The sequence below is a fragment of the Egretta garzetta genome, unplaced genomic scaffold (assembly GCF_000687185.1).
Source record: "Egretta garzetta isolate BGI_Z169 unplaced genomic scaffold, ASM68718v1 scaffold373, whole genome shotgun sequence".
In the NCBI taxonomy this organism is placed as follows: Eukaryota; Metazoa; Chordata; class Aves; order Pelecaniformes; family Ardeidae; genus Egretta; species Egretta garzetta.
In genome coordinates this window covers 1,419,221-1,445,570 of record NW_009259184.1, presented here as the reverse complement: position 1 = coordinate 1,445,570, position 26,350 = coordinate 1,419,221, and the positions used below count along the sequence as shown (strand labels likewise).

The 26,350-nt window shown below is 38.9% G+C and overlaps 1 protein-coding gene across 1 annotated transcript in view; it reads left to right on the top strand.

The window, feature by feature from the left end:
• Positions 1–310: 310 nt before the first annotated feature.
• The window catches only part of POLA1 (DNA polymerase alpha 1, catalytic subunit), a 205,510-nt gene continuing 179,470 nt past the window's right edge, over positions 311–26,350 (top strand). The window contains exons 1-15 of the mRNA XM_009635688.2: positions 311–433; positions 1,439–1,535; positions 2,016–2,096; positions 2,856–2,971; positions 3,221–3,283; positions 4,775–4,873; positions 6,744–6,939; positions 7,180–7,348; positions 8,267–8,445; positions 11,824–11,936; positions 12,373–12,489; positions 19,837–19,911; positions 21,171–21,309; positions 24,294–24,451; positions 25,764–25,848. Of these exons, the coding sequence (XP_009633983.1) occupies positions 311–433; positions 1,439–1,535; positions 2,016–2,096; positions 2,856–2,971; positions 3,221–3,283; positions 4,775–4,873; positions 6,744–6,939; positions 7,180–7,348; positions 8,267–8,445; positions 11,824–11,936; positions 12,373–12,489; positions 19,837–19,911; positions 21,171–21,309; positions 24,294–24,451; positions 25,764–25,848 (1,810 nt within the window). The remainder of the gene's footprint in view (positions 434–1,438; positions 1,536–2,015; positions 2,097–2,855; positions 2,972–3,220; positions 3,284–4,774; positions 4,874–6,743; positions 6,940–7,179; positions 7,349–8,266; positions 8,446–11,823; positions 11,937–12,372; positions 12,490–19,836; positions 19,912–21,170; positions 21,310–24,293; positions 24,452–25,763; positions 25,849–26,350) is intronic.

The window sequence follows — 26,350 nt, the reverse complement described above, 5'->3', positions numbered from 1 at the left end:
ACCCCGTTACTGCTTTGTAGCAATGTAGGCCTTAAGGGCTGATGAGAGGTGCTTTGGAAATCTAGGTGGTAGCTTCTTGCTGAATGGGAACTGGCATGGAGTCTGATCTCTGTGTCTAAGATCGTGCCTTCAGTGTCCTTCCAGAACTGGCTTATCAAGAGCCATCTGTGTGCTTTTAGCCAGGTGGGTCTCTGTGTTCATTTTAAACAAAACTGCGGCCATCTATTAATACATCACTGAATGCTAAGTACCAGAGATAACAGCAGCTCATTACTAAGCTTATTTCACTTGTTTTTAATTAATTGCAGCTATGCACGAGTCTGGAAGTTTTGCAGCATCACGTTCTAAACGTGAGAAGAAGTCCAGAAGAGGCCAGCAAGAAGCACTGGAACGTCTGAAAAAAGCCAAAGCTGGCGAAAAAATAAAATATGAGGTGAAAATTCCTCATCTTTTCTGTTTTTAGTAAGAGGTGAATGTGAGCTGAGATGCGTAACTACCCTTTATATGTATCTAAAAGTTATGGGAAACAAAGCCTGCCTTTCAGATCAGCTTTTGTTTTTTAACAGTGTATGTATTTCAGAATATAACTGTAATTGTTTTGCTGCTTCCTGGTATCGTGTATTTGTTTCTTTCTGTTTTCAAAACTAAACCAATTTTATTAACTGCAAGTCAAATGTGCTTGATGTTGCTTGATAACTATTCCACAGGGAAGGACCCGCTTTTAAAATTGAATTAATGTTATGATAGGAAATACTCTTTTTTAACTTGAAATTATTTTAAACTTTAAATGAATTTCAAAGCTTTACATGACTGAAATCCATCAATATTGATATGCTGTGTTTCCACAAAGAAACCAAAATTTAAGTATTTAACTGGTAGAACTGAAATCTGGCAGCGTAACTTTGATACTGTCCAATTAATTGTAATGCGAGCAGGAAGTGAGGTGGACAAATCTAAAGAAGCCTGAAGTCCGTAGGTCATTAACATGCACATTTACTCTGAGGCACAAAAGAGCATTTTTAGCATTATGCTTCAGCACATCAAACCACCTTCCTTTTCACTGAGCTCATCTTGGTGTTTGAGACTAGAGTCAGAAGTCTCCATTGCTAGGATTTTGTGGTTTGGGTTATTTAGTTATTAATTTATTTTGGTAATGTGAATAGTAGTAAAGGCAGAGATTTCATTTGAAACTGACTTCCGGTGTTTCAGTAGATTTTGAGTTTCAGTATACTATGATAATTTTAAAAATCGGTAACATGCCTCTTGTCACTGCCAAAAAAGAAACTGAAACTGAATGAGTAACTGCACTTAGAAGTTGTGAACAATCTGCCACTGTAGGAAACCATGCATTTCTTGGGAATTTTATGTTCTTACTGATGACCTGTACCAATAAGGTATACTGAGGATTAACAGTTCCCATACCATTCCTTAACTATAGGTTGAGGAGTTCACAGGTGTGTATGATGAAATAGATGAGGAAGAATACTCCAAGATGGTCAGAGAACGTCAGGATGATGACTGGATTGTTGATGATGGTAAGTTAAGATTAATTTGGAGAGTTATTTTAATTATAGTGTTATAACTCAGTTAGACTTCATAATGTTCATGATTTGAGGTAAGTTATAGTTCATAAATTCTTACGAATTGTTTTAGGAGGCAAAAAGAAGCTTTTTTATGGAAATGAATCTTTCACATTGCTCTCATAGTGGTGTATTAGGATGGTAATGAAAATATTTTTCCATTAAGAACTGTTTTTGAAATTTTATTTTCAGTTATCAGTGATGTAACTTTAAAAAGAAGTAGTCATTGATAATTTCTAACTAAACACATAATATATTTAGTCTAATAGAAGATACAGCTGAGAGTGCTGTGGTTTTTAACATTTTCGCATTTATAACTTTTGCTCTGTATTAAAAGGGGAAAAACCATTTACATATGTAAAACTTTTGATTATGAATATATTTAGAAAGAAGACAGAATTAAAAATAAATTTTTAACAATTTGTTTTTCTGCAGACGGGATAGGTTATGTAGAAGATGGAAGGGAAATCTTTGATGAAGATCTGGATGATGACGCTCTTGGTTCCAATAAGAAAGGTAGGTTGAACGTGACCACTGTAGAATGTCTTCCAGTGGCTTTTAAAAAGGTACCTAAAATGGGCAACTTCTTGGCACCAGTATGTGGTGAATATGGCCAAATGGCATATTACTTGAATCTCTCAAGTTCTATGCCTGTGACTGCGGATTTTGTTTAGCCCCCATGATACGGAAGGTAGAGGCGCACAAATGGAGGTCAAATCACTGATAACTCCTAGAGCACCATCGGGGCAATTTTGCTTACAGTATTCTGTGGGTTATATATTAAATTCTACCACGGATGCATCTAGGATTGATCTTGGCTTCCAAAGCCAGTGTCTGAAGAATATGTGGTCTCTTTTGCTGCTAAAATACTTGCATGCTTTTAAGGATGTGGGATGAAATGATTTTGCCAATTTATATGAAGTTGGTGGCAAACTGAGAAATTGAGTCTGATTTAGAGAATCCAAGCCTAGTGCCAAACTCCTGGACACTCATGTTTTTTCTGGAGATGCTTCCATGTAAAGTATCTTGATCCTTTTTCTGGAGTATGGACGTGAGTATGCAAAGATCATCTCTGACATGACTAGGAAAGTTTGTGTGTGGGTGAACAGGCATTACAAAGCTGGCAGCAAATGAAAGACAACTAGGCTTCATTTCAGCCAGCAGCGTAAAGGTGGAAGAAATAGACTACCTCAGCTGTCTATTCCTGCTAATAACTGGACCCTTAAACATTGAGCTTTTCTGATGTAGAATTCACAATTTTATATTTTTCTGTAGGAAAAGGTGGCAAAACATCTACGGTTGATAAAAAGAATGTGAAAAAATCTGTGGTGTCAAAGCCAAACACAATTAAGTCTATGTTTATAGCCAGTGCTGGGAAGAAAAACACAGATGTAAGTTTTTACATTTTTGAATTTTAAGTTTTCTAACTTGTTTGCAGTGTTTTAGTGGGAGTGGAATAAATCAAGAGCTCATTTAAATTTCTTGTGTCTAGTAAGACAAGCTCCTGTTACAATCTCTTGTGTATGGAGCATTCCTGAAAATGTTGTGTGTGCTTTGTAGAAACCCTGTAGCCGTTTGCTGCTGGTCTCCTGATGGGGTTCGCACATATAACCGAGAACTGTTTGGCTGTTATCTTACAGAAAACTGTGGACCTGTCAAAGGATGATTTACTAGGGGATATTCTTCAAGATCTTAATGCTGAAGTAAGTATATTAATAAAACCTGCTTGAACCACCATAATCCATTCATTTTTCTTGCCTAAAACTAGACCATCTAAGATTGATTTCTTCCATAGCATATCTGCTTGGTATATTCCATGTATGTATCCAGTCTACCTGTCATCTCTACCATACAGAAGTTGCGTGACTGTATGGGTTTGATAAGCCAAAACTACTATGTCCTGATTAGAGATGGTTTATATTAATGTCATGTAGAGCCTGTGCTAATGCAGCCTTCCACATTTTAGTCAGCTTGGAGTGAAACAGGAACTACCTGCATCTGGATCGTGTGTACTGTGTATGTGTATCACCACGTTCCAGCCAGTATACTGTAGGATATTTCCATCTGATGCATTTGCGTTCACGCGAGGAGCTGAGGGAGGACCGTTTCAGCAGATGATGTAGCCCGAACTTCTGTCTGCCACCTCCTGCTTTCCACAGTTTGCTACAGAGAACCAGATTAACACTTCCTCAGAGTTAGGAAGGAAGAATTAAGAATAGGAACTAGATTAACACTTCCTGAGAAGTGCAGGATGGCTGCTGTAGCAGGGTTGGACTGTCTAAAATGAGGCTGTTCCTCATCATTAATGACTTTTCAGTGAGTTAACGCCCCTTGGCAGGATTTCTTAAAACTTAAAGGATTGCTCACATGTAAAACACAAAATTGCTGTAGTGGTGAGATACTGAGCTGAAATATGTTGTATCATAATATGCATAATGTGTTTTTACAGAGCAATAAGAGGGGTATAGATCTTCCAATTTAAGTTTGTTCTCTTGGTTTTGTGTGCTTACTAGTTTACTCTTCCATATAATGTCTGATTGCGAGCTATAGTATTTTAGGCTATCAAAACCCCTCAGATCATTAAGCAAATGCATTTTAATGCTGTCAAATTTTGTGGAGCATTGATTAGGGGAAATAATGCTAATAATTACACTATGGCTGCTTTTTACTTAAATAGTTGGCTATTTTTTTTGGCTTTGTTCTCTAAAACTTCTTTTTTTATTAGCTATTGATAAAGATGAGTATAAAATATCTGTACACATAAATAAATTAAAATGGGTTTTCCTTTAGTGTGACAGTACTGAAAGAGCACTTCTGCCTTTCTTCAGGCATGTGTGCTCAGTACGACTGTTTCAGCAGACATGAAGAACACCCCACCAGTTATTCTGATACTTGTGCATTAAAGGCACGGTTAGCTATTGAAATGACTGCTGTTTGAAAACAGTTTCATTTATTGGTGACAGTTTTTCTCTCAAACTGTTTGCCAAAAAAATCTAGTGTCTCTCTTCATGTGCTGATTGCTCAGATAATTTTCTGTTTATGTGGCTGAGTTGTGTATCGGGAGGTGTGTTTTCTTGGCAAATGAGAAATACTGGTGACCTTTCTCTTTGATGGAAAACGTTACTAACCATAGCAAAAGAAAACACTGAACAACACCTCTCCATTTTGTCCCTTTCTTTTCTTTCAATATTCAGACTGTTCAGATAAGTCCACCACCAATTATAATGCTGAAAAGGAAAAGATCTGCTGGAGTACCACTGAATCCTTTCTCTGTGCAGTCCCAAACTCCTAAGGTAAAGCAAAAAATCAAAGTTCTCATTAATAAGTATTAATGTGTATTTTGGTTGATTTGAATACTGTAGTCTTTTATTTCTGCTTCTAGAAACCTTTCTCTTTAGCTTCCTTAACAGTGTTACTGTGTAATTTCATGCATTTTTCGTCTTCCCCTTCCATGTTAATACATGAAGAGAATCCAACTCCGTATCTTTAGTATAGTAGTAGTATATAGCTGTTACATTTGACAGGTGAAACTCTATAAAAAGTCAGGCGCATCACGTGAAGGTGAGCTTCTCCTTTGTCTCTTTTTTTCCTAAGAGTAGAAAAGACACTTCTGGCAAGGAAGGAATAATGGGAAGTGAAATAAGCAGAAGAATGTGTGGGTATGGAAAAGGGTAAGAAACTAATCTTCTGCAGAAATGGAAAGCAAATGGAAAATTGATGCTATGGACAGAAGTTTACCCTAGTGGAAGATTTTGGAGTGAAAGGAGGGACGGGCTGCTAAGGATGGAAGCCTAGCATTTTGTTAAGAGCTCTAGTTAATGAGAAGGACTTTATAACTGGAAATACAAGGAGATATTTGGTAAGAGTCTGTACAGGGCAAATGGAGTAGAGTAGATAAATGCGATTTGTGAAACCTTGTATAATAGTGGCATCAACTCTTATATTGAAAATAATCACAAGTGGCACTCATTTCGACAGTTGTGTTGGAGCCTAGAAGTAATTGAAAAAGAAAAAAGGGGGGAGACATAGGAAGAGAGCGTCTTTGTCTTTATGGTGAAAACAGTGGTCACTTTTAGTAGGAAACATTGAGAAGGAAATTAATTCCCAGACAGGCTGTTCAGATGCTAGCTTTTGTGGTCCTAGGAGGAGGAATTGGAGATTTTAGACAATGAAATGGATGAAGAGGATGAAGAGTGCAGCCTTAGAAAATAAATGGGCATAAAAACCAAGGCAGCAGTGATGCGAATAAATTCATTTGGCTGAGTTAGCAAAAATTTGTTGGTGAAGGTAGATTCAGTAATGTTTGTTTTCTGCTTAAGGTGAGTGAAGGGCTGAGTTTGGTGTTGGCCTTAGTAGAAGTAGTTGTACTGAGATTAAAACTCTAGAAATGATTATGTGCAACTCTAAATTCTAAGTCTGTAAATAACAGTTTTCCCTGAAGATAAAGGTTTTGGACCTTTCCGCAGGCCTGTAGATGCAGAGACCTGTTGTTGGTCATGGCGGAGGCCATTTCATACTCATCTTCCATAAGAAGAGGCTCTGTAGTTGCTGTCATAGTGGTATCCTGTCTGAAAAACAAACTATGTGCTTATTGCCTCATAGTTTAGGGTTGCAGAGCATGCTGAAATGCGGTTTCTTTTGTTTCCCTCACTCTCCTTGTCATGTCTGTAGCATGAAGAAATCCAACGGAGAAGCACTCTGTTCTCTAGAGCCACGGTGTCCCATAGACGTCTTGAACTCATTACTAATGTGGATAGGTGAAAACTGCCATATTGGCCTTCCCCAGTTGTCCCAGGCTCTGTCCCTGCCTGACGTACATTGCCACATACTCAGCTGACCTGAGGTTTTAATTTAGGAGTGGAGTAGTGCTACGCAGAAAAAATATGGAAAGTAACCACAAACTTTAAATGTCAACCATGGCCTGTTGTAAACTGCTTTTTAAAATTATAGCAGAAACACATCACAGCAGAAATGATACTATAGAATTTAAAGTTTACTTTTGAGGAGTTTTAGCTATCATGCTGCAAAATATGTGGAGCTTTTCCTCCAGCCTTGGTTACTGGTAGTTGTGCAAATAGCAAGTGCTAGATTTCCTGTCCCCTTACACCCACTTTTTTGCTCTTAAGAGAATTTTTTTTAACTCATGGCTAAAATGTCTTTCAGGTAATCACCCCTATGTCAAAGAAAGCTCCTGCTCATCTCAGAAAGGAAGCTCTTCCTCCAGCTTCATTTCATCCTAAACATCCCAATTACACAGCAAAATCTGTCATAGTCTCTGAAAATGAGAATACCAAGTATGTGCAGAAAGCTACAGAAAATGGGGGAATAGTGAAGACAATAGAAGAGAAAGCAATTGAAGGTATCAAAAAGAAATCACAATCCAATTCTTGAAACTCTTTAAATATGGCATATTAGTGTTAAAACACATCTTAGTTTATGCGAGTTAAATGCTTAGATAGCTTAAATGTGATATTTTGTTTGTACATTAATACCGTGTATTACATTCATGCATATAGTATGCTGTCTCTGCATACTGCTGTGGTATACAGTGTGTCATTTCAATGACTGAAGCCTTTAGTTCTATGTGCAACACTTCCAGATGATGATCAGGGAATGATGGATTTTGATGAGGAGGACTTTGATGAACCTATGGAAGCAGAGCATGTGGAAACTATACCTGAGACAGCTGAAAGCTTGAAGAGAGACAAGAAAATTGAAAAGAAAGAGAAAGAGCAGCTGGAATCAGAGAAGAAAGAGACATCTGTCTTGTAAGAATCTCTTTTTTCTTTTTTTTTTTTTTTTCCTTTCCACCAATAAGCCTTCATTTTATCTCCATATTTGTCTTTGCCAATGGGTTAATTGTGATACAGACAGAATGATGATGATGCTATGTGATGGGGTTGGGGGGGGGTTTTTTTTTTTTTTTTTTTTTTGGAGTGATGTTAAAAAATGGTAATGTTGAACATGCTGATAGCTACTTAATTGAAAAATACTTGATGTTTTGGGGATTTAGCACATGACAACATAACACATATTTCAGTGCATTGAGGTGACTCAATGTGGGTGTTGAACAATGAATTTTGATGCCAGTAAGCAAAAATGAGGAATTGCTGACAATGCTGATTCTAAGCAACTATGAAGGTATTTCACAATGTTAGTGTTGTCGCTAGAAGTAATTCTACATGGTGAACATCTGTGTCTTTGGAAATAGGAAAAAAGGTGGGGGGTTGACCTTTTTTTTAATTGTTTGGAAGAATCTTTTATCATATGTTTTCATAATTTTAAGCTGTAGAATATTTGAATGATCAATAAGACTTCAACGTTTAATGACTGAAAAGGTAGTTTTGTTGAAATAATCTGTTGTTCCCACTGAGCAACCTGTACAGATGGATGGATATATTTGTTATGTAAAGGCCTGAATGACCAAGGCTGAAATACCAGGTGAATGACTTTTAAAGCCTGTGTGTTTTGTACTGAGAACCATATGCTTGTATGTGGGTTTCTCTCTTTGTCACTCCATCCTTCTTTTCAGAAGAACTCTGAGGAAACCCAGCTGTTGGGAATGTTCCTTGGTAGTGGAAAAAGCAACAAAAGGCCTGGGAATATCAGGCTGAAAAAAAGAGAAACGGTGGTTATAGCAAAGGCACAATTTTACTTCTTGTTTCTTTCTTCTGCAAAACTTGCAGAAGTTGTTCTCTCCCAGATACCTCATGTTGGGACAGAATTGATGAGGACGAAGCTGACATAGTAGTGGCAGAAGTTCAGCTGGACCCCAATCTTCTTCCGCTTGTGAATGGGGAAAATGATGATCAAGTCTTAAGATTTTATTGGCTGGATGCTTATGAAGATCAGTACAGTCAGCCAGGTAACTATTCAGTTAAAGGCATAAAATGCCATTCTGATTCTTTTTATGTAACCGGGACTTTCAGACTCACCTAAATTATGTCTGGATACCTTGTCTCTCTGTGCTTTACAGTTTGTACACTGATTTCTTATTTTTCTGTACCTCTGTCCTCAGTGCACGGCACTGTGACTGGGCAAAGGAAGAATGTTGTCTCTTGGTCTAGTATAGTAGTAGGGAGGTACAAAGGGAGCTACTAGCACTTCTCAATGTTAGTGACCCATTGGCCACCTTAAAACCCTGTGCGCTCCAGGAATAAGCTGATATTGTTAATTTCTTACTCAGTGGTGCAACAATTGAGCATGCTTTCTTCTTGTTTCTGGAAATGTAACTTAAAATTTTGGTGGGTTATTAGAAAGCCTGTACAATAGCAGTTGCATGATTTTATATGAAAGTATGACTATCAAGGGAGGAAGGCAGACTGAAAAATATATGCACTGTCTAAATTTCTTTATTCAAACTGCCTAAACGTTGAAGATTGTCTCTGGATTAACATCCCTAAGATACTTTTTGCAGCTGAAGTGTGAATCCTGGCTCTCATCATCTTCAAAACTGCGGCATTCTGATCCCAGCCCTGACAAAAGAAGTCATGTTCACATCTGCTCTAAGCACTTCCCATCCATCCTCTTACTTCATTAGCAGGGTTTCTAATTTGTGCTTCATGTAGGTTTACCAGAAGGTTCTTCCATATGTTGTTGAAGGTTTTTTGGGTTGGTGCTGTAAGCATTGAGTCAGATATGTTTCTGTGTTACACCTTTTGTTGTGAGTAGGGATGCCAAACTTAAATAGGAGACTGCTGGGCTGAACAGCTTGGTGATGGGAGTGTTAATAATCATAGATATCTTGATGAAATCAATGGCTCTAATATAAAATTGCTACTCTTAAAGACCCCACTATTGTTCTTGTTCTTTTTTTTGTCTTCTAAGTCAGTGGTTGCTGAATGGAACATAATTATGAAAGGATTTCTGTTCCTCGCATGCAAGGAGTGTTCTTTTCTCATTATGACTTTTTCAGGATTGAATAATAAAGACTGCACCTGTTTTCAATTAGTAGTGTAGAAGGGAAAATTTTGATACTGCTTTTTGTTTAACATGTTCATGATCTTTGTTTATGCCTCATTTGCTGTGATGTCAAATGCATTGCCTGAAGAGTAAATACTATAGCATAATCATAAGACTTTGAAACTTAATGATTTTTTTGAGGCTTACTTTTCATAATTCACTTTACTATCTTAGAGAACTTTAGAATTGTAATCCTATTAACATTTTGAAGAAATAACGAATAAAAGTTGCCCTTTCTTCCCCCTCTGCAAGACATTTTCCCTGTCTCTTGACTTTGCTTGCCTTTTGGTTCATTGGCAACATGATCTTTCTCTTCATAGACTTTGTGTTTTAGAAGCTTTACTCTTATTTTTTTCTTTCTCTCTTCTTTCCATAATCAGGCTTGCAGGGGATAGGTCCTGATATCTCTTCTCTCATTTCTTGGTGTTACATACAAAATATCTCTGAAAACTCTCCGAAGGTAGCCCTGCTTTCATTGTGTGTGGTGTGCATGGGGGTGTTGGACTAGGTGACCTCCAAAGGTTCCCTCCATCCTAAATTACTCTGATTCTATGAAATCTGGGGATTCAGACCACTTATTTGTCCGTGCTAGAGTCGATTGAAGTTTGTCTTTTCAATCCAGGCAGCCTTTTTCCCTGTCTTTGACTGGCTCATGTATCCTTCTTTCTACCTCACCTGCTTATATGTATGCCTCTGACAGGTTAACTTCTCTGTGCTCTTAATATTGCCAGCTGTTCAAGCGACCAATTCCTGTTTTGTGGTCTCTCCCATAGTTTCATCTTTCGCTATGATACAAACCTATTTGAGTTTTTTATCCCTTTAAAAAAAAAAAAAAAAAAAAAGATTGCTGGGGGGAAGGACTCATCTTCCCTGTCACTTAGATCTGTAATTTGAGCTCTTTCTAGATCCTTTTATTCAAACTGTCTAAATCTTGAAGATTGCCTCTGTATTAAAATCTCTAAGATACTTTGAGCAGCTGAAGCTTGTATCCTTGCTCTCATCATCTTCGAAACTGCAACATTCTCTGTCCTTGACAAAAGTAGTCTTGTTCACATCTATTCCAAGCACTCAAGAAATGATTTTTCTTAGCCTGTCACTCTAACTCTGTCATCCGTCTTAGTGCATCTTCACTGATTTATCTTTGAGTTAATGGAGTAAGAAAGGTGCCTTTACATCTGATGGATCGTATGGCAAAGATAAATTATAACTCTTAACCAAGGACTTGTTTGTGCATTGTCAGAACAAGGAGAAACGCAGGTTCCAAAATCTGCCTTATGTAAAAGACTGTTTCTGAGACAGTCTCAGCTCTGATAGTTCTGATTTCATTAATAGTAGTGAACTGTAGGAATAGTGTCTTTCATGTAATCAAGTTCCAAGTTGCTTGGAGTTTGAAGGGAACTCAGGTGAAGCCAGGTTTTTGAGTTGTACTTGGAAGTTTGTAATTCACAAACTGCACGTGAAAGTCAGCTAGCCTTGTTATATGTTATTCCAAAGTTTAACATCACTTTATTAGCAGTTTGCAGCATTTTGTGCTAATGCCACGTTCTCTGTGGCTCAGAGATGATGTGCATGTACAATAAGGACGCGGTCCATGGTGAAGTCGGTTGCACATGCTCCATAAAGGCTTTCTGAAGGTCTGTCTTGGTTACAACTGCTGTCTTAGCATCCATGATTTCTTGTGATGTCGTACATCTTTCGGTGTCCTCATTTATTAAAAATAACCAATTTGAAAACTTCTTGCAGTTGATGAGCTTCAGTTGTCTTCAGAATGTACTTCTACAGGTTTTATTAGTAGTAGAGTCTTGATCTCGTGGTACTAAGTGTAGGAAAAGTGAGTTAATTGTGCTGGTCTAGCTGAAGAATAAAAAATTGTAGATAACATGTTTTTCAGGAGCGATTGTCAACACAGGCATTCTGATTATCTTCAGCTTTCACTGACTACTCTCTCCTTCCTCACTCTCCCCATGAATTATCAAACTAATGTGGGTAGAAATGGAACATCAGAACAGAATTCTGAGACCGGCTGTGTGGTGCCGATTTGAATTTCACATATCGAGGTGTTACTATAGTGATGGAGGTAGGGGCATGAAGGTATCTGTTTGTAAAGCTGGTGTTTAAAACAGTTTAGAATGTGCTGATATATCAGAAAGATTTGCTGTTCAAGGACCTAAACTGGAAGTGTTGCTATACAAGAATACATAATAAGCTGCCATAAGCAACATTAAGAATGATTAATGTAAGAATTGCATATTGAATTCTGTGCTCTGCCCTTCTTCCTTAGGTGTGGTATTTTTGTTTGGCAAAGTTTGGATTGAATCTGCAAACACCTACGTCAGCTGTTGTGTGACAGTGAAAAGTATTGAGAGAACTGTTTACCTACTGCCACGTGAAACAGTAAGTATATCTTTTAAGCATGTCAAACATAAGTACCTTTCATTTTGCTTATGGCAGGTTATGAGTTCTTGTAGTGTGTTTATGGAAACTGTTGTCTGACGTAGGTGGTGAAGTACAATGTATACACGGATATCACATGCGAGATGCAGAGTAGAGTGCTGCTGCTTTCCCCCAACCCTAACAACTGCAGACAAATTATTACCTTTAGACTTTCTGCTTAGGAAATAAAGTTGTCTTGAAGTATTAGAAAATTTAGTGCTTTTTAAACACTGTTTCAAATAGTATTTCTTAAATTTGGGGTTTCTTGGCTGATGGCATTTTAGTTTTCCCTTAAAGAAGAGATACGTGACTCATAATAGCAAAGCAAAATTCAAATTATTGGTCATGTCTGCTGGCATTTTTTGTTAATTTGTAAAACCTGACTTCTGTTTTTGAGGAAATGGACCTATCCACTGGCAAAGAGACGGAGACTCCGGTAACTCTGATGAGTGTTTTCAAGGAATTTAATGACTGCATTTCACCAAAATATAAGATTATGAAGTTCAAATCCAAGGTTTGTCTACAAGCATCCTATTTGGTCACTTTCTGTTGTTCTCATTTGTAAGGTGGGAAGTCTGTTGAAACACTATCCAGCAGGGGAGGTTATGCTGAAATGCAAATATATAACTTCGGACATGTGTAAGTGTACCTGCTTGTAAAAGCCATCCCAGTGTCTTCCCAAATATCCATACTACTTTTAAAAGAACAGTAAATCTGCAACATGACTGTTTCACCAGAAGTTTATAAACATACTGCTTTTGAAAATATTCATTAGCTTCTTTGAAACCAGGTTGAACGTCAGACTGTCTTGCTTGCTTGCTTGCTGCACTATTTGTGAGAATGCAGAACAGATAGAAGTTCTGATACCTAAAGCTTGGTTATCAGCTCATGGTGTCAAAGTTTAAAACGAAAGATTATGTTGTCCAGCAGATAGGTTGGTGCACTGGGATTAGTCTGTCTTTGCATTTGACCAGGTGTTGTATTGAACTTACCTCTTGCCATGTTTCATCCTTCTTTTCACCCTCGCAGATCTATCTTCTTAGAATGCGTGCTGTTCAGAGCATGGATTGTCGTAGTGCATTTATACAGGAGGTAGCAAGTTGTGAGGACTATCATCCAGTCATGAAGCTTAAGCTGTCTGGGCTTATGGTTATGGGCAGTAGTCTTATAATATTATTTTGCTGTGTTCCGTTTGCTCAACAAATCCTTAAAAGAACATCAGAAAAGCAAAATGTTGCTCTAATGGAAAACTTGCACATACAGTAATATAATACTTGTCATAACTGCAGGAAAAGAGCTGAATTTGCTGATAGTGTTGCAGATTTGGACTGAATTAGTTTGCTAGTGTGAGCAAGCTTTCTTGTTCATTTACATACAGCATTTGTCTTTTGGTGGTGGTGAGTTTGTGTGAGGGGAAAGGTGGCTAACATGCAGGTTAGAGGAAAAGATATGTTCAGAGTGAAGCACTCAAACTTCCGTTTCTTGAAGTAAGTTGTCATTAGTCTGGCAAAACTGGCTTTCATTGTAATTACCTGATGGTGTGGAATTAGTTGTAACTTTTCCTAGGCTGGTGATCTGGTGACTTTGTAGGATTTGTTCCTGAACAGTTGATCAGGAAATGGTATGGCAAGTAAAAATGCAGGAAAATGGAATTCAACAATATGTAAATGATGGAAAATAAAAACAAGTTCATGCAGTAATTCAGATAGGAAAGACCCTCAGGAGGTCATCTAATCCAAAGCTAGAGTACTTCAGAAAGCTTAAGTTGTTAAAGTGAAAATGTGAGCACTGTTTCTCACATGGCAAATTCATGCAAGAAATGACATCTTTTTGTCAACATGTGGCATTATTTACATCATTCAGGGAAAATGCACTCTTCATTAGAACTTTGTAAAACTTTGGTTTTTTTGTTCTACCTTATATTCCTCCTCAAAACTAATGCAAGTTTAGCTTTTTCAGTTTTATCAATGTTATTTCTCTTGTATATTTGATGATAACTTAGTTGTTATGTATGGGGATTGGAAGGAATGAATTTAACAATAGGTAAAACCCAAGTTTGTAATAGCTCACTGTTCAAAGATCTTTTCAGGAATGAGGGAGGAAATTCATGGCAAATCAGTTCTTCATTAAAAGAGAACATACAAACACTTGTACTCTAGAAATGGAAGGAGGGGGAAACGCTTTTGAAAAGATGCAGATCTGCTAATAGAATCTTAGGAAACCTCTACCTGTTCCATGATGTGCTAAGGAAGAATAGTGTGAGTGAGGTAATGGAGTAATACAGTTTTATCTTCAAAGATGGCTTTTAAAAATCAAGGTAAACCATATGCAGGAAGTATTTGAACTGTTATTTCTGATGTTAGTCCAAAGTTGATTACATTTTTCTGAATTTACACAGAGCTGGGGACGAAAGACCCAACTCTGTTGCCCAGACTCATGACTGTAGTGCGTCTCGGGTGTAACACAGGAGCAATGCCTAGCAGGAACAGGGAAATAGCAGCATTAAGGCACTGTTCAGATATCACCTAGAATATTGTAACACTTGATCATGCCGATGAGGAAAGATTAACTCAAGCAACAATAGGTACAAAAGATGGTAATTGGAAGGATGAGACCAAAGGAACATCGGTTATACCAGAGATAACTATGAAAGAGCTTTATTGGGGTTTTTTTAGCCTAGTAAAGTGAAGAATAATGATAAGACCTTTTTGCTCTCTAAAAACGTTAAAAGGGGTTGAGCAGCAAGAAAGCTATTTAAAGGACAGTTTTAACAAAAGAACGAATTCATAAATTTTAATTCATTAATAAATTAGGCAGGATAGTTGGGGATGCAGAGAAGCTCTGGAATAAACTACCAGAACTGTCTCTAAACTGTAAGAATTCAAATTCTGTTTGAATTCATCAGGTTCTTCAGTAAACTGAATTTTACTAACATGGTAAAAGGCTATCCAGCTTTATTTTGCTGGCATAATTTTCTGCTGACTTTGATAGTTACTGCCTCCTGGAAGGTTTTAATGAGAACTGGAGCTAGCAGGAGGGTATGGCACTAGTACTGCGTGAAGTAAGAGGAAAAGATAGGATTGGAGAGCAGGGCTGTTGGTGGGGCCTTTGTAGGACTATTCAGGGAATGTATTACAGTAACTCAGTTATTCCAGCTTAACACAAAATCGACTGTGAACAAGTGGCACCAAATCTGGCCAGGCTTACGTCTCTGCAGCAGGGGGTCCTTTTGCTGCCTGTAAGATAATTGTGGAAGTAGTGGGGTTGTTCCATTACTGCGCCCTCCTTTTCTTTTGTTCCTCTCTGAGACACCTCAATTTGCCTGGTTAGATACCTTATTAATCTGTTTTTCATAAGGAGTCATGATCTTTCTTTTCATTGTAGTCACACCACCAGAGATGGTCTGGTGTTATACAGCCCACGCCTCTGTGTTTCCACAGGGGTGTGGAGGGTTCTCGAAATGGTGGTGGCACTCAGCTGAGTGAACACTCCAAAAAAACCGTGACGTTCACACAGTTGTGACTGTATGTGGTTAAGAGCTAATACGCTTTAGAAGAACTCCCCGGTTCTGTGATGTGCAGCCAGTGTTCTGCTACTGTGTTGTTCAGGGTTGGTGTCTTGAAAGATTTTTAAAAGGCTAATGGCAATATTGCTCAGGCGAGCAGAGCACTCGTGAGAAATGCATTTGTAGAAACATGAAGTCTCAGTTTTGGCATAGTACTGTGAAACCGAGACACTCTTCCACCATTAGCTGGAAATCAGAAAGGTTACTAGCATACCTGCCATGCACCCAAAGTTCTTTTATTCAGAATACCCGGGTTTGTGATGATGGGGAGGAAGACAGTATTGATGCACTGAGACAAGTTGTTCTCTGTGTGTGTGCGGGTGCACACGTGCATCTTGGCCTTGCCAGCACCAAACTTTGTCCCTGCGAACAGATACACTTAAGCCATATCACTTCCTCCTGCACCTGCTGCTAATTGTAGCTTCAATGGGTTGCACTGCTGCCAAGTTAGCAAGTCTTCACAAATCAATTTGAAAGCAGCCTTACTCCACTTAGGAACTTAGCAGCTAATCACGGCTGCTCATTTCTGTTCTCTGAAGGGCCACTTGAAGGGCAGATTACTCTGCAGCAAAGCATTCATTCACTGCAGTTATGACCAGACGCTTGTGTAATTGAGCTGAGCTCTGTGGAATAACGAGGATGAATCACTGCAGCATACTATTTTTACACTATGTTCAGCTTGTGTTTGCAACAAGAACTTGTTTGAAGCCTGAGAGGGCTGGGGTTTTTTTAAATAAAAAAAAAAAAAAAAAAAGGAGTGGGGCACCAGTAATATAGTCTAAAAGCAGTGCATTGCCATCTGTTGGGCTACAGCTATGATCTGCTGCTCATGTGAGGTGCTGCTTTGGCTCAGCAGTTCAGATCTACATTTGCATGCTAATTTGTAATGCTGTTCTGACTTCGTAGTGGTGCTCTCGTACCAAGTTATATTACTCTTCTGCTTCCATGTAGCTGTTGATGCCATAGTTGTTCCTGGATTTGCCGCCTTCCTATTTAGAGCAGAGGGCCCTCTCCTACCCAGGCTATGCAGCTTTAAAACTGCAGTGTTATGAGAAGTAGCAAGCTTAGAATCATAGAATGTTTTGGGTTGGAAGGGACCTTTAGAGGTCATCTAGTCCAACCCCCCTGCAGGAGCAGGGACACCTTTAACTTGATCAGGTTGCCCAGAGCCCCGTCCAACCTGGCCTTGAATGTTTCCAGGGATGAGGCCTCTACTGCCTCTCTGGGCAACCCGTGCCAGTGTTTCATTACTCTTGTTACCCTCAAGCTTAACTACTCATTGTAGTGCTCTGAGGGAGCTATTGCTGATGCTATTAATTTAAGGAAAAAAAACCCCCAACCACCCAACCCCAAAACTGAATAACTGAGTTCACCTAACTGTGCATTTTTGTTTATTTGTAAATTTTATTCCAATTTATGGTGACTTTGTTTTTTCATGTTAAACTTACTGGTAATGGTATATTATGCTGCGACTGTGTGTAATGTGATGAACTTAGTGCACTGTCCAGTGAAAATATGCTTTTTAATTTAAGGGGCTTCTAGGAATTCTCGTAGTAAGAGTAATGTTCTAGCATAGTTGTAGCATAACATAATAACAATAATATATAACAGTGGTGCAGTTGGCTTGTGAAGTATTACACGTCAGAGCATATATATTACAGGGTAGAGCGTGGCATTTCAGCAGGCATCATAGCATTGTTGCACAGGATGTAATTATTTGGAAAATGAAGGTAGTTATTCTTAGAAACTGACAAGCTGTGCATGTGGAAAATCATTATTGTTCTTGAAGAAAGCAGAAGTGATACTTTCGGTAAAGTTGTACTGAACTTGAGACTGCTTTAACTATCTTTGATAGAGAGATGTAAACAAACGACTACTTTCTAGTAAAACCCAAGTCACTCAAAAAGAAAAATACAATACTATCACAGAAATTATTCTGTTCTAAGCATGTAATAAAGTAAACAGCTGGCAGATGGTTGGAAAATCAGCTCTCTTGGGTGCCTCTCTGAAGTGCTGGTACGTTAAAGGATGCAGTATAAAAGGAGGAACTGTGTGCAGTTACAGGACTACGATCTCATTGGGATCATGGACACGTGGTGGGATAGGACGTGGTTAAGAAGGACAGGCTGGGATGGTGACGAGGAGGAGTCCTTTTTACATGTCAGAGCAATGGGAGTGCATGGAGGCCTGCCTAAGGATGGACAAAGAGCTGGTCAAGAGCTTATGGGTCAGGATTAGCGAGCAGACTAATGGAGGTGTCACCATGATGCAAAGAAGAAAGCCAAAGCCCACATGGGAGCTGAATCTGGTGAGGAGGCAAAGAGCAGTAGGAAAGGCTTCTGTAGGTACAGGACTAGGGTAAAATGTGGGCCTGCTGCTGAAAGGGACAGGGAATGTGGTGACAGAGGTCTTGGAAAAGGCCAAGATACTCAGTGTCGTCTTCACCTTGGTCTTTACTGCTGAGTCCAGCCTTCAGCAATCCCTGACCCAAAGAGACCAGAAGGAAAGCCTGAAGCAAAGAAGACTTGTCCTTGGTGGAGGAGGATCAAGTTAGGGAACATTTAAACAAACTGGACAGACACAGGTGCATGGGACCTGATGCGATGTACCCATGAGTGCAGAGGGAGCTGGCCAATGTCATTGCAAGGCCACACTTGATTATCTTTGAAAGGTCATGTTGGTCAGAGGAGGTGGACTGGAGGAAAACAAATTTCAAAGCTATCCTCAAGATGGGCGAGGAGGAGATTCCAGGAAACTAGAGGCTGGTCAGCCTCACCTCAAGCCCTGGGAAAAGGTGATGGAGCAACTAATTGTAAAAACAACTGTTTTCCAGACACACAAAACACAAGAAGTGCTTGGGAGTGTCTGGTGTGGATTTACAAAGGGGAAATTGTGCTTTACCACGCTGGTAGCTTTCTATAAAGAGATGACCGGCTTGGGGGAGAGTAGTGGCTCTTGTTTACCTTGACTTAGTAAGGTTGATACTGGATCTACTTCTGCCTAGCATCTGTGTTAATGACTTGAATGATGGTGCAGAGCACACACTGAGCAAGTCTGCAGACAGTAAAAAAACCATGAGGAATGGCTGATACACCAGGTGGGTGTGCTGCTACTCAAAGGAATCTCAACAGGCTGGAGATGTCTCATGGCCTACAGGAATCTCATCAAGGTCAAAGAAAGGAAACCGGAAGTCCTCCACCAGGGCTGGAATAACCTCAGGCACCAGTAGATGCTGTTGGCTGACTGGCTGGAAGGCAGCTTTGGAGGGAAGGACCTGGTCATGCTGGTAGACATGATGTTAGACAAGAGCCAAAGTAGTACCCTTGGGGCAAAGGTGGCCATGGGCACCCTGGGCTGCATGAGGCAGAGCGCTGCCAGCAGACCTCAGGGAGGTGGTCCTTCCCCCTTACGCAGCCCTGGTGAGGCACACGTGGGGTGCTGCATTCAGCTGAGCTCCTGTTATGAGAATGGTGTGCCCAGACTGGAGCAAATCCAGCACAGGACCACAAAGGAAATTACAGGGCCTGGAGCATCTGCCACGTGAAGAGAGGCTGAGAGACCTGGGACTGCTCAGCCTGGAAAAAAGAAGAGCGGGATTGGTGGTGCAAATCTTATCATTGTGTATAAACATCTGATGGACAGGAGTAAAGAAGACTCTAACAGACTCTTCTTATTGGTGCCCAGTGGAGGACAGGACCAATAGGTACCATTTGAAACATAACAAAACTTATCAGAACATAAAGCCCTTTTTTTACTGTAAGGGAGGTCAGGCACTGGCCCAGGTTGCCCAGAGAGGCTGTGGAGCTGCATTCTTGGGGATATTCAAAACCTAACTGGAGACGGCCGTGGGCAACCTGCTGTAGTTGACCCAGCTTCAAGCAGGCAGCTGGACTCTGAAGATGCCTTTCCATCTCAGCCATTTTGTGATTTTTGTCGTGGTCTGCAACCACCAATTCTCATGAGTATGTCTGAAACCTGTGAATTTACAGAATGTTTCTGAGTTTTCTTAGCTATTAAGCTTGTACGTTTTTTGTTTTGTGATGGTTAGTATACTTGTAAGTCAATTCTGTAGAAACTCTTTATGCTAAGAAAACCTGAAGAAATTAAATACAGGTGCTAAAACATTCTTACTATCTTTAGGTGGTTATAATGAGTTGCAGAATTGGTAATATATGATCAAGCCCATGATATTTGAGATGTATGTTTTGGCTAGCCTTTATGTTATTAGCTTCTTGTTGGGCAGAATGAATATTCAGCTGGCAGATACTGAAAAAATACTATATTTGTTTTATATAGAAAGTGGAAAAATATTATGCTTTTGAGATTCCGGATGTTCCAGCAAAATCTGAATACTTAGAAGTTAAATATTCGGTGAGTATAATTAATCTGATGAAAGACCATAACTTGCTTTCCTACCTAATTAAGAATTTCATGATTTTACTAAAAAAAAACAAAGAAGAAATTGCAGGATTTAATCTTTAGTAGCTTGTGGCTGTACCTCTGTTGCAGTGTGTAGTTAGTTGCTCATTGTCTTGTAATTAAAAAAAAAGAAAAGAAAAAAAAAGAGGTTAGAACCTAAGCTTGTAGCTTTTTTGTTATTGTTTGTATGTTGGTTAGTCCTTAACAAAACCAGTTCATTACCAGGTAACCTGTAACATGTTGATTCGTTAGCGTTAGCTCTATTTATGTAAATAAAGCATGAGAGGAAAAAAGTACTTCCTGCAACTACTGCATTCTTCCCACCTTCTTCCCCAGTTATAATTTGCTTATTGATTTACAACAATCTATATTCTCAATTATCCTGCTTTATTTTTTATCGCCTTGCCACTGAATCAACTAATCAGCCAAACAACCCTTTAGCTGTACTGGATCAGGGCCTGAAGTACTGTAAGATGTTTTAAATTACTTGGTACCCTTAAATGTTCTGTTGAATCCATGTCTAAAATACAGCTGATGCCTCTGCTTATACGGCTCTTGCAAATAGCAGCTGGATGAGAAAGAGTTTTGTTGAAGAGCTGTAAAATTGAGCAGCAAAGATGAAAAAAAATTCCCATGAGAACATCAGTAGTTATTCTTAATTAGCAGAAATACTTGATTTGGTTTCAAATGTAAGAGACTCAGCAGTCTTGAACCTATTTGGTCAGTTGCTGAAATAATGCCTTTTAAACCCATTTTTTATACTGGTTCTAGGTGCAAAAGCAGCATCCCATAGAGATTTGCTAGCTGGATCAAATTATTTTTTAGCTGTGCAGAAATGCTTTATCCAGTCTTACATGACAGACATGACTAAAGCTGTAACTAATTAAGTTTATGACACAAGCAGTTTCTGTATTAAAATGGTCGTTCAACATGTTGTAGTCTTCGCTGGTGATATTTCTCTCATCCAGTATGGATGAAGAACTTTTCTACAGTGCATTATTATGTTACTGTCCTGATTTTGTTATACACATATTTAAGTCGAGTCAATAGTGTAATTTCTTCAATTACTGTAAGCTATTATGGGTTAAGGCTTTGCTTGTGGGAAATTACAGTGATTTCAGGTATTTGTTAAGGTGCTGGCTGAATATAGCGTGTCAACCTTGAAGACTTCTGTGGGGTGAAATGACTCACTGCTTTCTGTTACTTGTTAGGCTGAATGCCCTCGGCTTCCCCAAGATCTGAAAGGACAAACATTTTCACATGTGTTTGGAACTAACACCTCTAGCCTGGAACTTCTCTTGATGAGTAGGAAGATCAAAGGACCATGCTGGCTGGAAATAAAAAATCCACGTATGGTGGTTTGCATGTGAAATACTTGGTTGCTGGAAAACACACATAATTATAGATGGGGGGAGGAGGGGAAATTTAAACTGTACTGGTAAATTATAATTTTGTAGATTAACTTTGCAATTAATCTGTGTAATTTTCATTATCTAGTATAAATTGTAACTTATTTGTCCTTTTTTTGAGTGAGAGCTCTATCCATAAAAAGTTGCACACTGTACAGATGAGATTATAACTTTGAATGGCAGTGAGAGGGAATTATGCAGTGCCTAGCAGCTACTCTTTGGTGCATACCAAAAGCCACATATACTGAGCTAAAGTTAGTTTCCTGGAAACGTATCCCTCTTTCTTCTCTTGATAACTTAAGATTCATGCTTTTTCTGCAAATGTATCTTTGTATCTTTTTAAGAACAAACAAGTGCTAGATGGCTTTTTTGTTTGTGTGGGTTTTTTTTTTTTTCTGGCATGTAGAAAAGTTTGTGGTGCGGAGCCTTTTTAGTTTGAAACAGTTTCCGCCTCATGAGTGGCATGCACCACTTACAGGTGGTTATGCTGCTGATTTTAGCTTGGTTAGAGCCCTTTATTCAGTGTGTGCTGCATATTCCCAAGAACGTAGGGAAGTTGATCATACTGGACAAAATCTACATCTATTACTGCGATCTCCTTGGGCACTTTGAATATAGAATTGGTAGTATTGAACACTGACACCAGGAGGATTGTCCTCTTCCGCATCTCGCTCAGTCACTGACAAAGCTGATACTGGTAAGGATTTTGCACTGGAATAGACAAGACGAGTCCCTGGCTGCTGATGAGCTCTGGGTTTTCCACCAGACATAGGCAGGCATCACTGTGCTTCCTGGCACTGATTTTAAAGGCCTAAGAGTGGCTTTTCATCTGTGCTTTTCACCCAAGAATTGACCTCATATTTCTTCGGTGTTTTCTTTCTTCACCTGAAAAGACTCCAGAGCTGTTTTGTTCCTCACATCCAGTATGACAAATGTTACGGCAATGATAACAGGCAGTTCAGGCAGTACTCAATTTTTCTTAATGCTGTTGTGTGTTATCTCCCCTTAGACTACCTTGTCTGAGCTCAGATACTGATTCCGGCCCAGAATTAAACAGTAAACTAAGGGACCTCTTTTCTTCCTATTCCCTTATCTCCATTACAGCCTTCAGGTTCCAGAGAGAGTCCGTATCTTGATATCAGAATTGCTCATTTCAAAATGGTGGCATGACCTCTCTGTTGACAACTGTCTATTAAGCTGGCTAGTTATATTTATGCAAATTTCTGTAGTCATTGCTGTGGATTTTGTGCCCCAAAGCTGCTTTTTGTGTCTGTCTCTAGTTTGCCATAAGGTTCTTGCTTTCTTGTGTAGCTTCTCCTCCACACTTTCCATAGAGGGTCTCAGGGGTAAGAAGTATACCTGGAAGGTTTAGGATTAGCAAGTCTCAAACCATTTGATCAGACTCCTACAACTTATTCAAAAACTGTCATCACTATTCATAATGAAACTGTCACTGCAGTTTGAGTATCGGTGCTAGATAGCACCAGAGCTTTTCTAGAACAGGAATCTCCAAACTTGTTACATTGTCCACCCGTCAGTAAAAAAATTTAGCATGTACCCCCCCATATATAGGTATTTACTTATAAATTTATAAACTATATACATACTGTACTAATATATTATGTACATTATAAAATAATCACAAATAGAAATTAAAAAAGGATGAGGTATGTGAAATACTTTTAAAAGCATTTATTTTATTTATTAATGGTACAAGAAATATTTTCTTCCCACACCCCAATGGATTGTCTTATACACCCCCTGGGGTTTATGCACCCCACTTTGGAGACCTACTGTTCTATAGAGTGCTAGTTGAAGCTCTGGTGGTTAAGATATTGGAGATCAAAGAAAAGAGTGTTAATCAATGATCACCAGTTTGGTCACCAGTTACCTGTTTGCATTTACAGCAAGGAAAAATAGAGAACGTAAAATATGTGGGTTTCCAGAGAGGGGTCAAATAATGTTGCAGGGAATAAGATAACCAGGTCGACCAACAGCTGTCTTCAAAAGGTTAATCCTTCAGAAGTGTATCCTCTGCTTCCTTCTAACTTTATGTAGAGAGTTATCTCAGCAGCATTTTTTGTGAATGATATTTTTTTTTTTTTTAAAGCAAGTGAAGAATTACAGACCAAAATATTAAAATGATAATGGGTGATGAACATGGTTGGTGTTGTGTCCACCGCCCCCATCCACCTATATAATTTTTTAGCTCTTGCACACTTCATGCCTAAATAGCTTTCTGTGGCCTCCCTTACATGTTAGAGTAGCTTATACTGCCAGGGTATCTGCCATCATCCCCCACCTCCTTATTTCCATAGTCATGTTTCTGAAGGACTACATCTAAACGTATTATCCAGTGCATTGCAGTCAGTCATATGATTTTGTTCTCATCTGATAAAAATTCTTTTGATTAGCATTCTGCCTTTTCTGTAGCATTTAAGAAATTTCTGTGTAAATGAAACTTCACTTGTATTATTTTAATTTTTATGAAGCCTTCTCCCTTTGGACCGACTACAAGATAAGATGTTAAGAGGTAGTATATTAAAATTAGGTGGAGTTATGCTCACTTGGTTTATACCTTTCTCTACTATGACTCTGTATAAAGCTGCCTTTGAAGTGGTTTTTGTTTGTTTTGGTTGGTTTTTTTTTTTTGTTTGTTTGTTTTGTTTTTTGCATTACACATCTTCCTGGCCTCAATACAGATCTTCCCTATCTTCTTCAATGTTAAAGAGCCCCTGATACAATGAGGCTTCTGAATGGGGAGTCAAGGCCCAGGAAGTTACCAAAAATTGGGCAGGATTAGTCTGGATCTTGGACTATCCCACAAGGGCAAAATGTTCAAAGGTCATTCTCTGTGCAGCAGTGCCATTAGAGAAGCCTTACCTGTGGTTCCCAGAAGAATGAAACTGGTTTGTGTTTCCTCAGAGCCTTCAAATCAGTCAGTCAGCTGGTGTAAGGTGGAGGCTGTGGCCATGAAGCCTGGCTTGGTGAACGTGGTTAAAGATCTTTCTCCTCCTCCTCCTCTCGTGGTCATGTCCCTCAGCATGAAGACCACTCAGAACCCAAAGACGCACCAGAATGAGGTAGGTAATCTGCTCTCATTTTGGTTTGGTTTCATTCTTTGGCATGTGCTAAAAGTTTTCTTGGGCTTGGAAGAAATTCGCCTGATAAAACATGTCTAAATACATTTACTGTTGAATAAACTTTCTGCGTTGTGGGCTTTCCAATGAAATTTTTACTGGGGTCTCACCAGCATGAGAACTGTGGGTTCAGGGGCCTGTTCGGTGAGAATATTTACTGTGATAGTGGATCCTACGTATATTTTCAGGCCTTTTATTTTGTCTGTTGTGTATAATAGTTATAAATGAAACTGTCCCAGAACAGCTCTTAATGGATTATTGTTATTTTTTTGGTAGAGCTAATCATAGGTTCTAGATAGGGTTTTTCTGCTGACAAAACTAATTTTGACATAGAATGAGAATTTGATCTTAAGTCTTACAGCACCTACTATTCTGCTGCGAGATCTTTCCCTTTCTTAGAAAGGAGGAAGATGTAGGTGGCCACTCTCAGTTGTGGACTGCAGACCACAAGGCACAGTTAGGCACGTTTATCTGTTTTTTAACATAAGTCTCCCTAGCTTAGGAAGAGATTTAGTGTTCACTAATAAGATAGGGTAGTTGTTTCTGGCTAATTGAATGGAGGAAAAATCAGGCTGACAAATTTTTTCAAGCAGAATTAGTCCTCTTGGTGAAGTTTAAATTTTTTTGGGGGGAGTATGGAAAATTCCTGGGGTCTAGCCAACATAACGAGACGTATGCCAGGTACCAACAGGACTCTGCTTGCTAAGATGTTTCCAAAGACTATATGGTTTGTCTTCTGTTGGGTGTTCCTGAACAGTGTCTGGGGAGCCAGGACATCCTGCCAGCCACACAAGCAGAGCATCAGTAAAGCTAATAGCTACCAAACGCGAAAACCTCTTGGCTTCTTGGCAGTCTTGACTGCTTGCTCACGGGCAGCCCTTCTGGATATAAGGCTTTTGCATGTCCTGCCCTGGTCACATCTCCCCTGCACTTCATAGGGAATCCTTTAAATTGTGGGGTCTATTCAGATTCAGAACAAAATACAATAAAAGAAATTTGAGAGGAAAAATAATTTGTTTTGGAAAACTTTGCTAAGACGATAATTTAGGAGTAAGTTCTGCTTTATTTTACTTGAGATCAATTGATAACTTTTCTTGTTTTTAACTGTTGTATAGTTGCAATTCATTTTAAAAAGATCTTTTGTAGAAATGAGAAAAGAGATGAGGAAACTTAAAAAAAAAAAAAAAAGGGAAGAAAATGGATATTGATAGTAGTTATGTTTATGAAGTATGTGTTCTTTATCTCCTTGGTATAGATTGTGGCTGTTGCAGCTCTGATTCATCAGAAATTTCCTTTGGATAAGGCTCCACCTCAGCCTCCTTTTCAGACACACTTCTGTGGTATGTACTTGGGACAATCTATGAGTACGAAAATATTTCCCTGGAGTTTTTCAAGGGGTTTTGGGGTGGTTTTTTTTTTTTTTTTTTTTTTGGATGGGGGATGGGGTGGGGTGTGTGGTGTTTTTTTTTCTTTATTTCATTCTGTCACTCCAGTGATAATAGCTTAGAATAGGTAAGTGACAAAGTTTAAAATCCCAGACAGGCTTTTCTCTCTATTTTTAACTTCACTGGCTACTGACTTTTTATTGAAGACTTTACGGAAAAAATCTGAGTTTGAGATGATGCCAAGTAACCCTGCTCTGTACAGTTTCCTGTCGTTTTTGTTGGTGTTACTGCATCATGTGTTCTCTTGGATTACTTTCTTCACCCATTAATTTAGACCATTTATTTACTGTCACTTAGTTATTTTTCAGTTCAGTTCTGAACAGAATTAGAAAAATAAACATGTCACATTTATTTATAAACAAGTTTTTTAGGGAAACAAATCTCTCACAGCAGCATC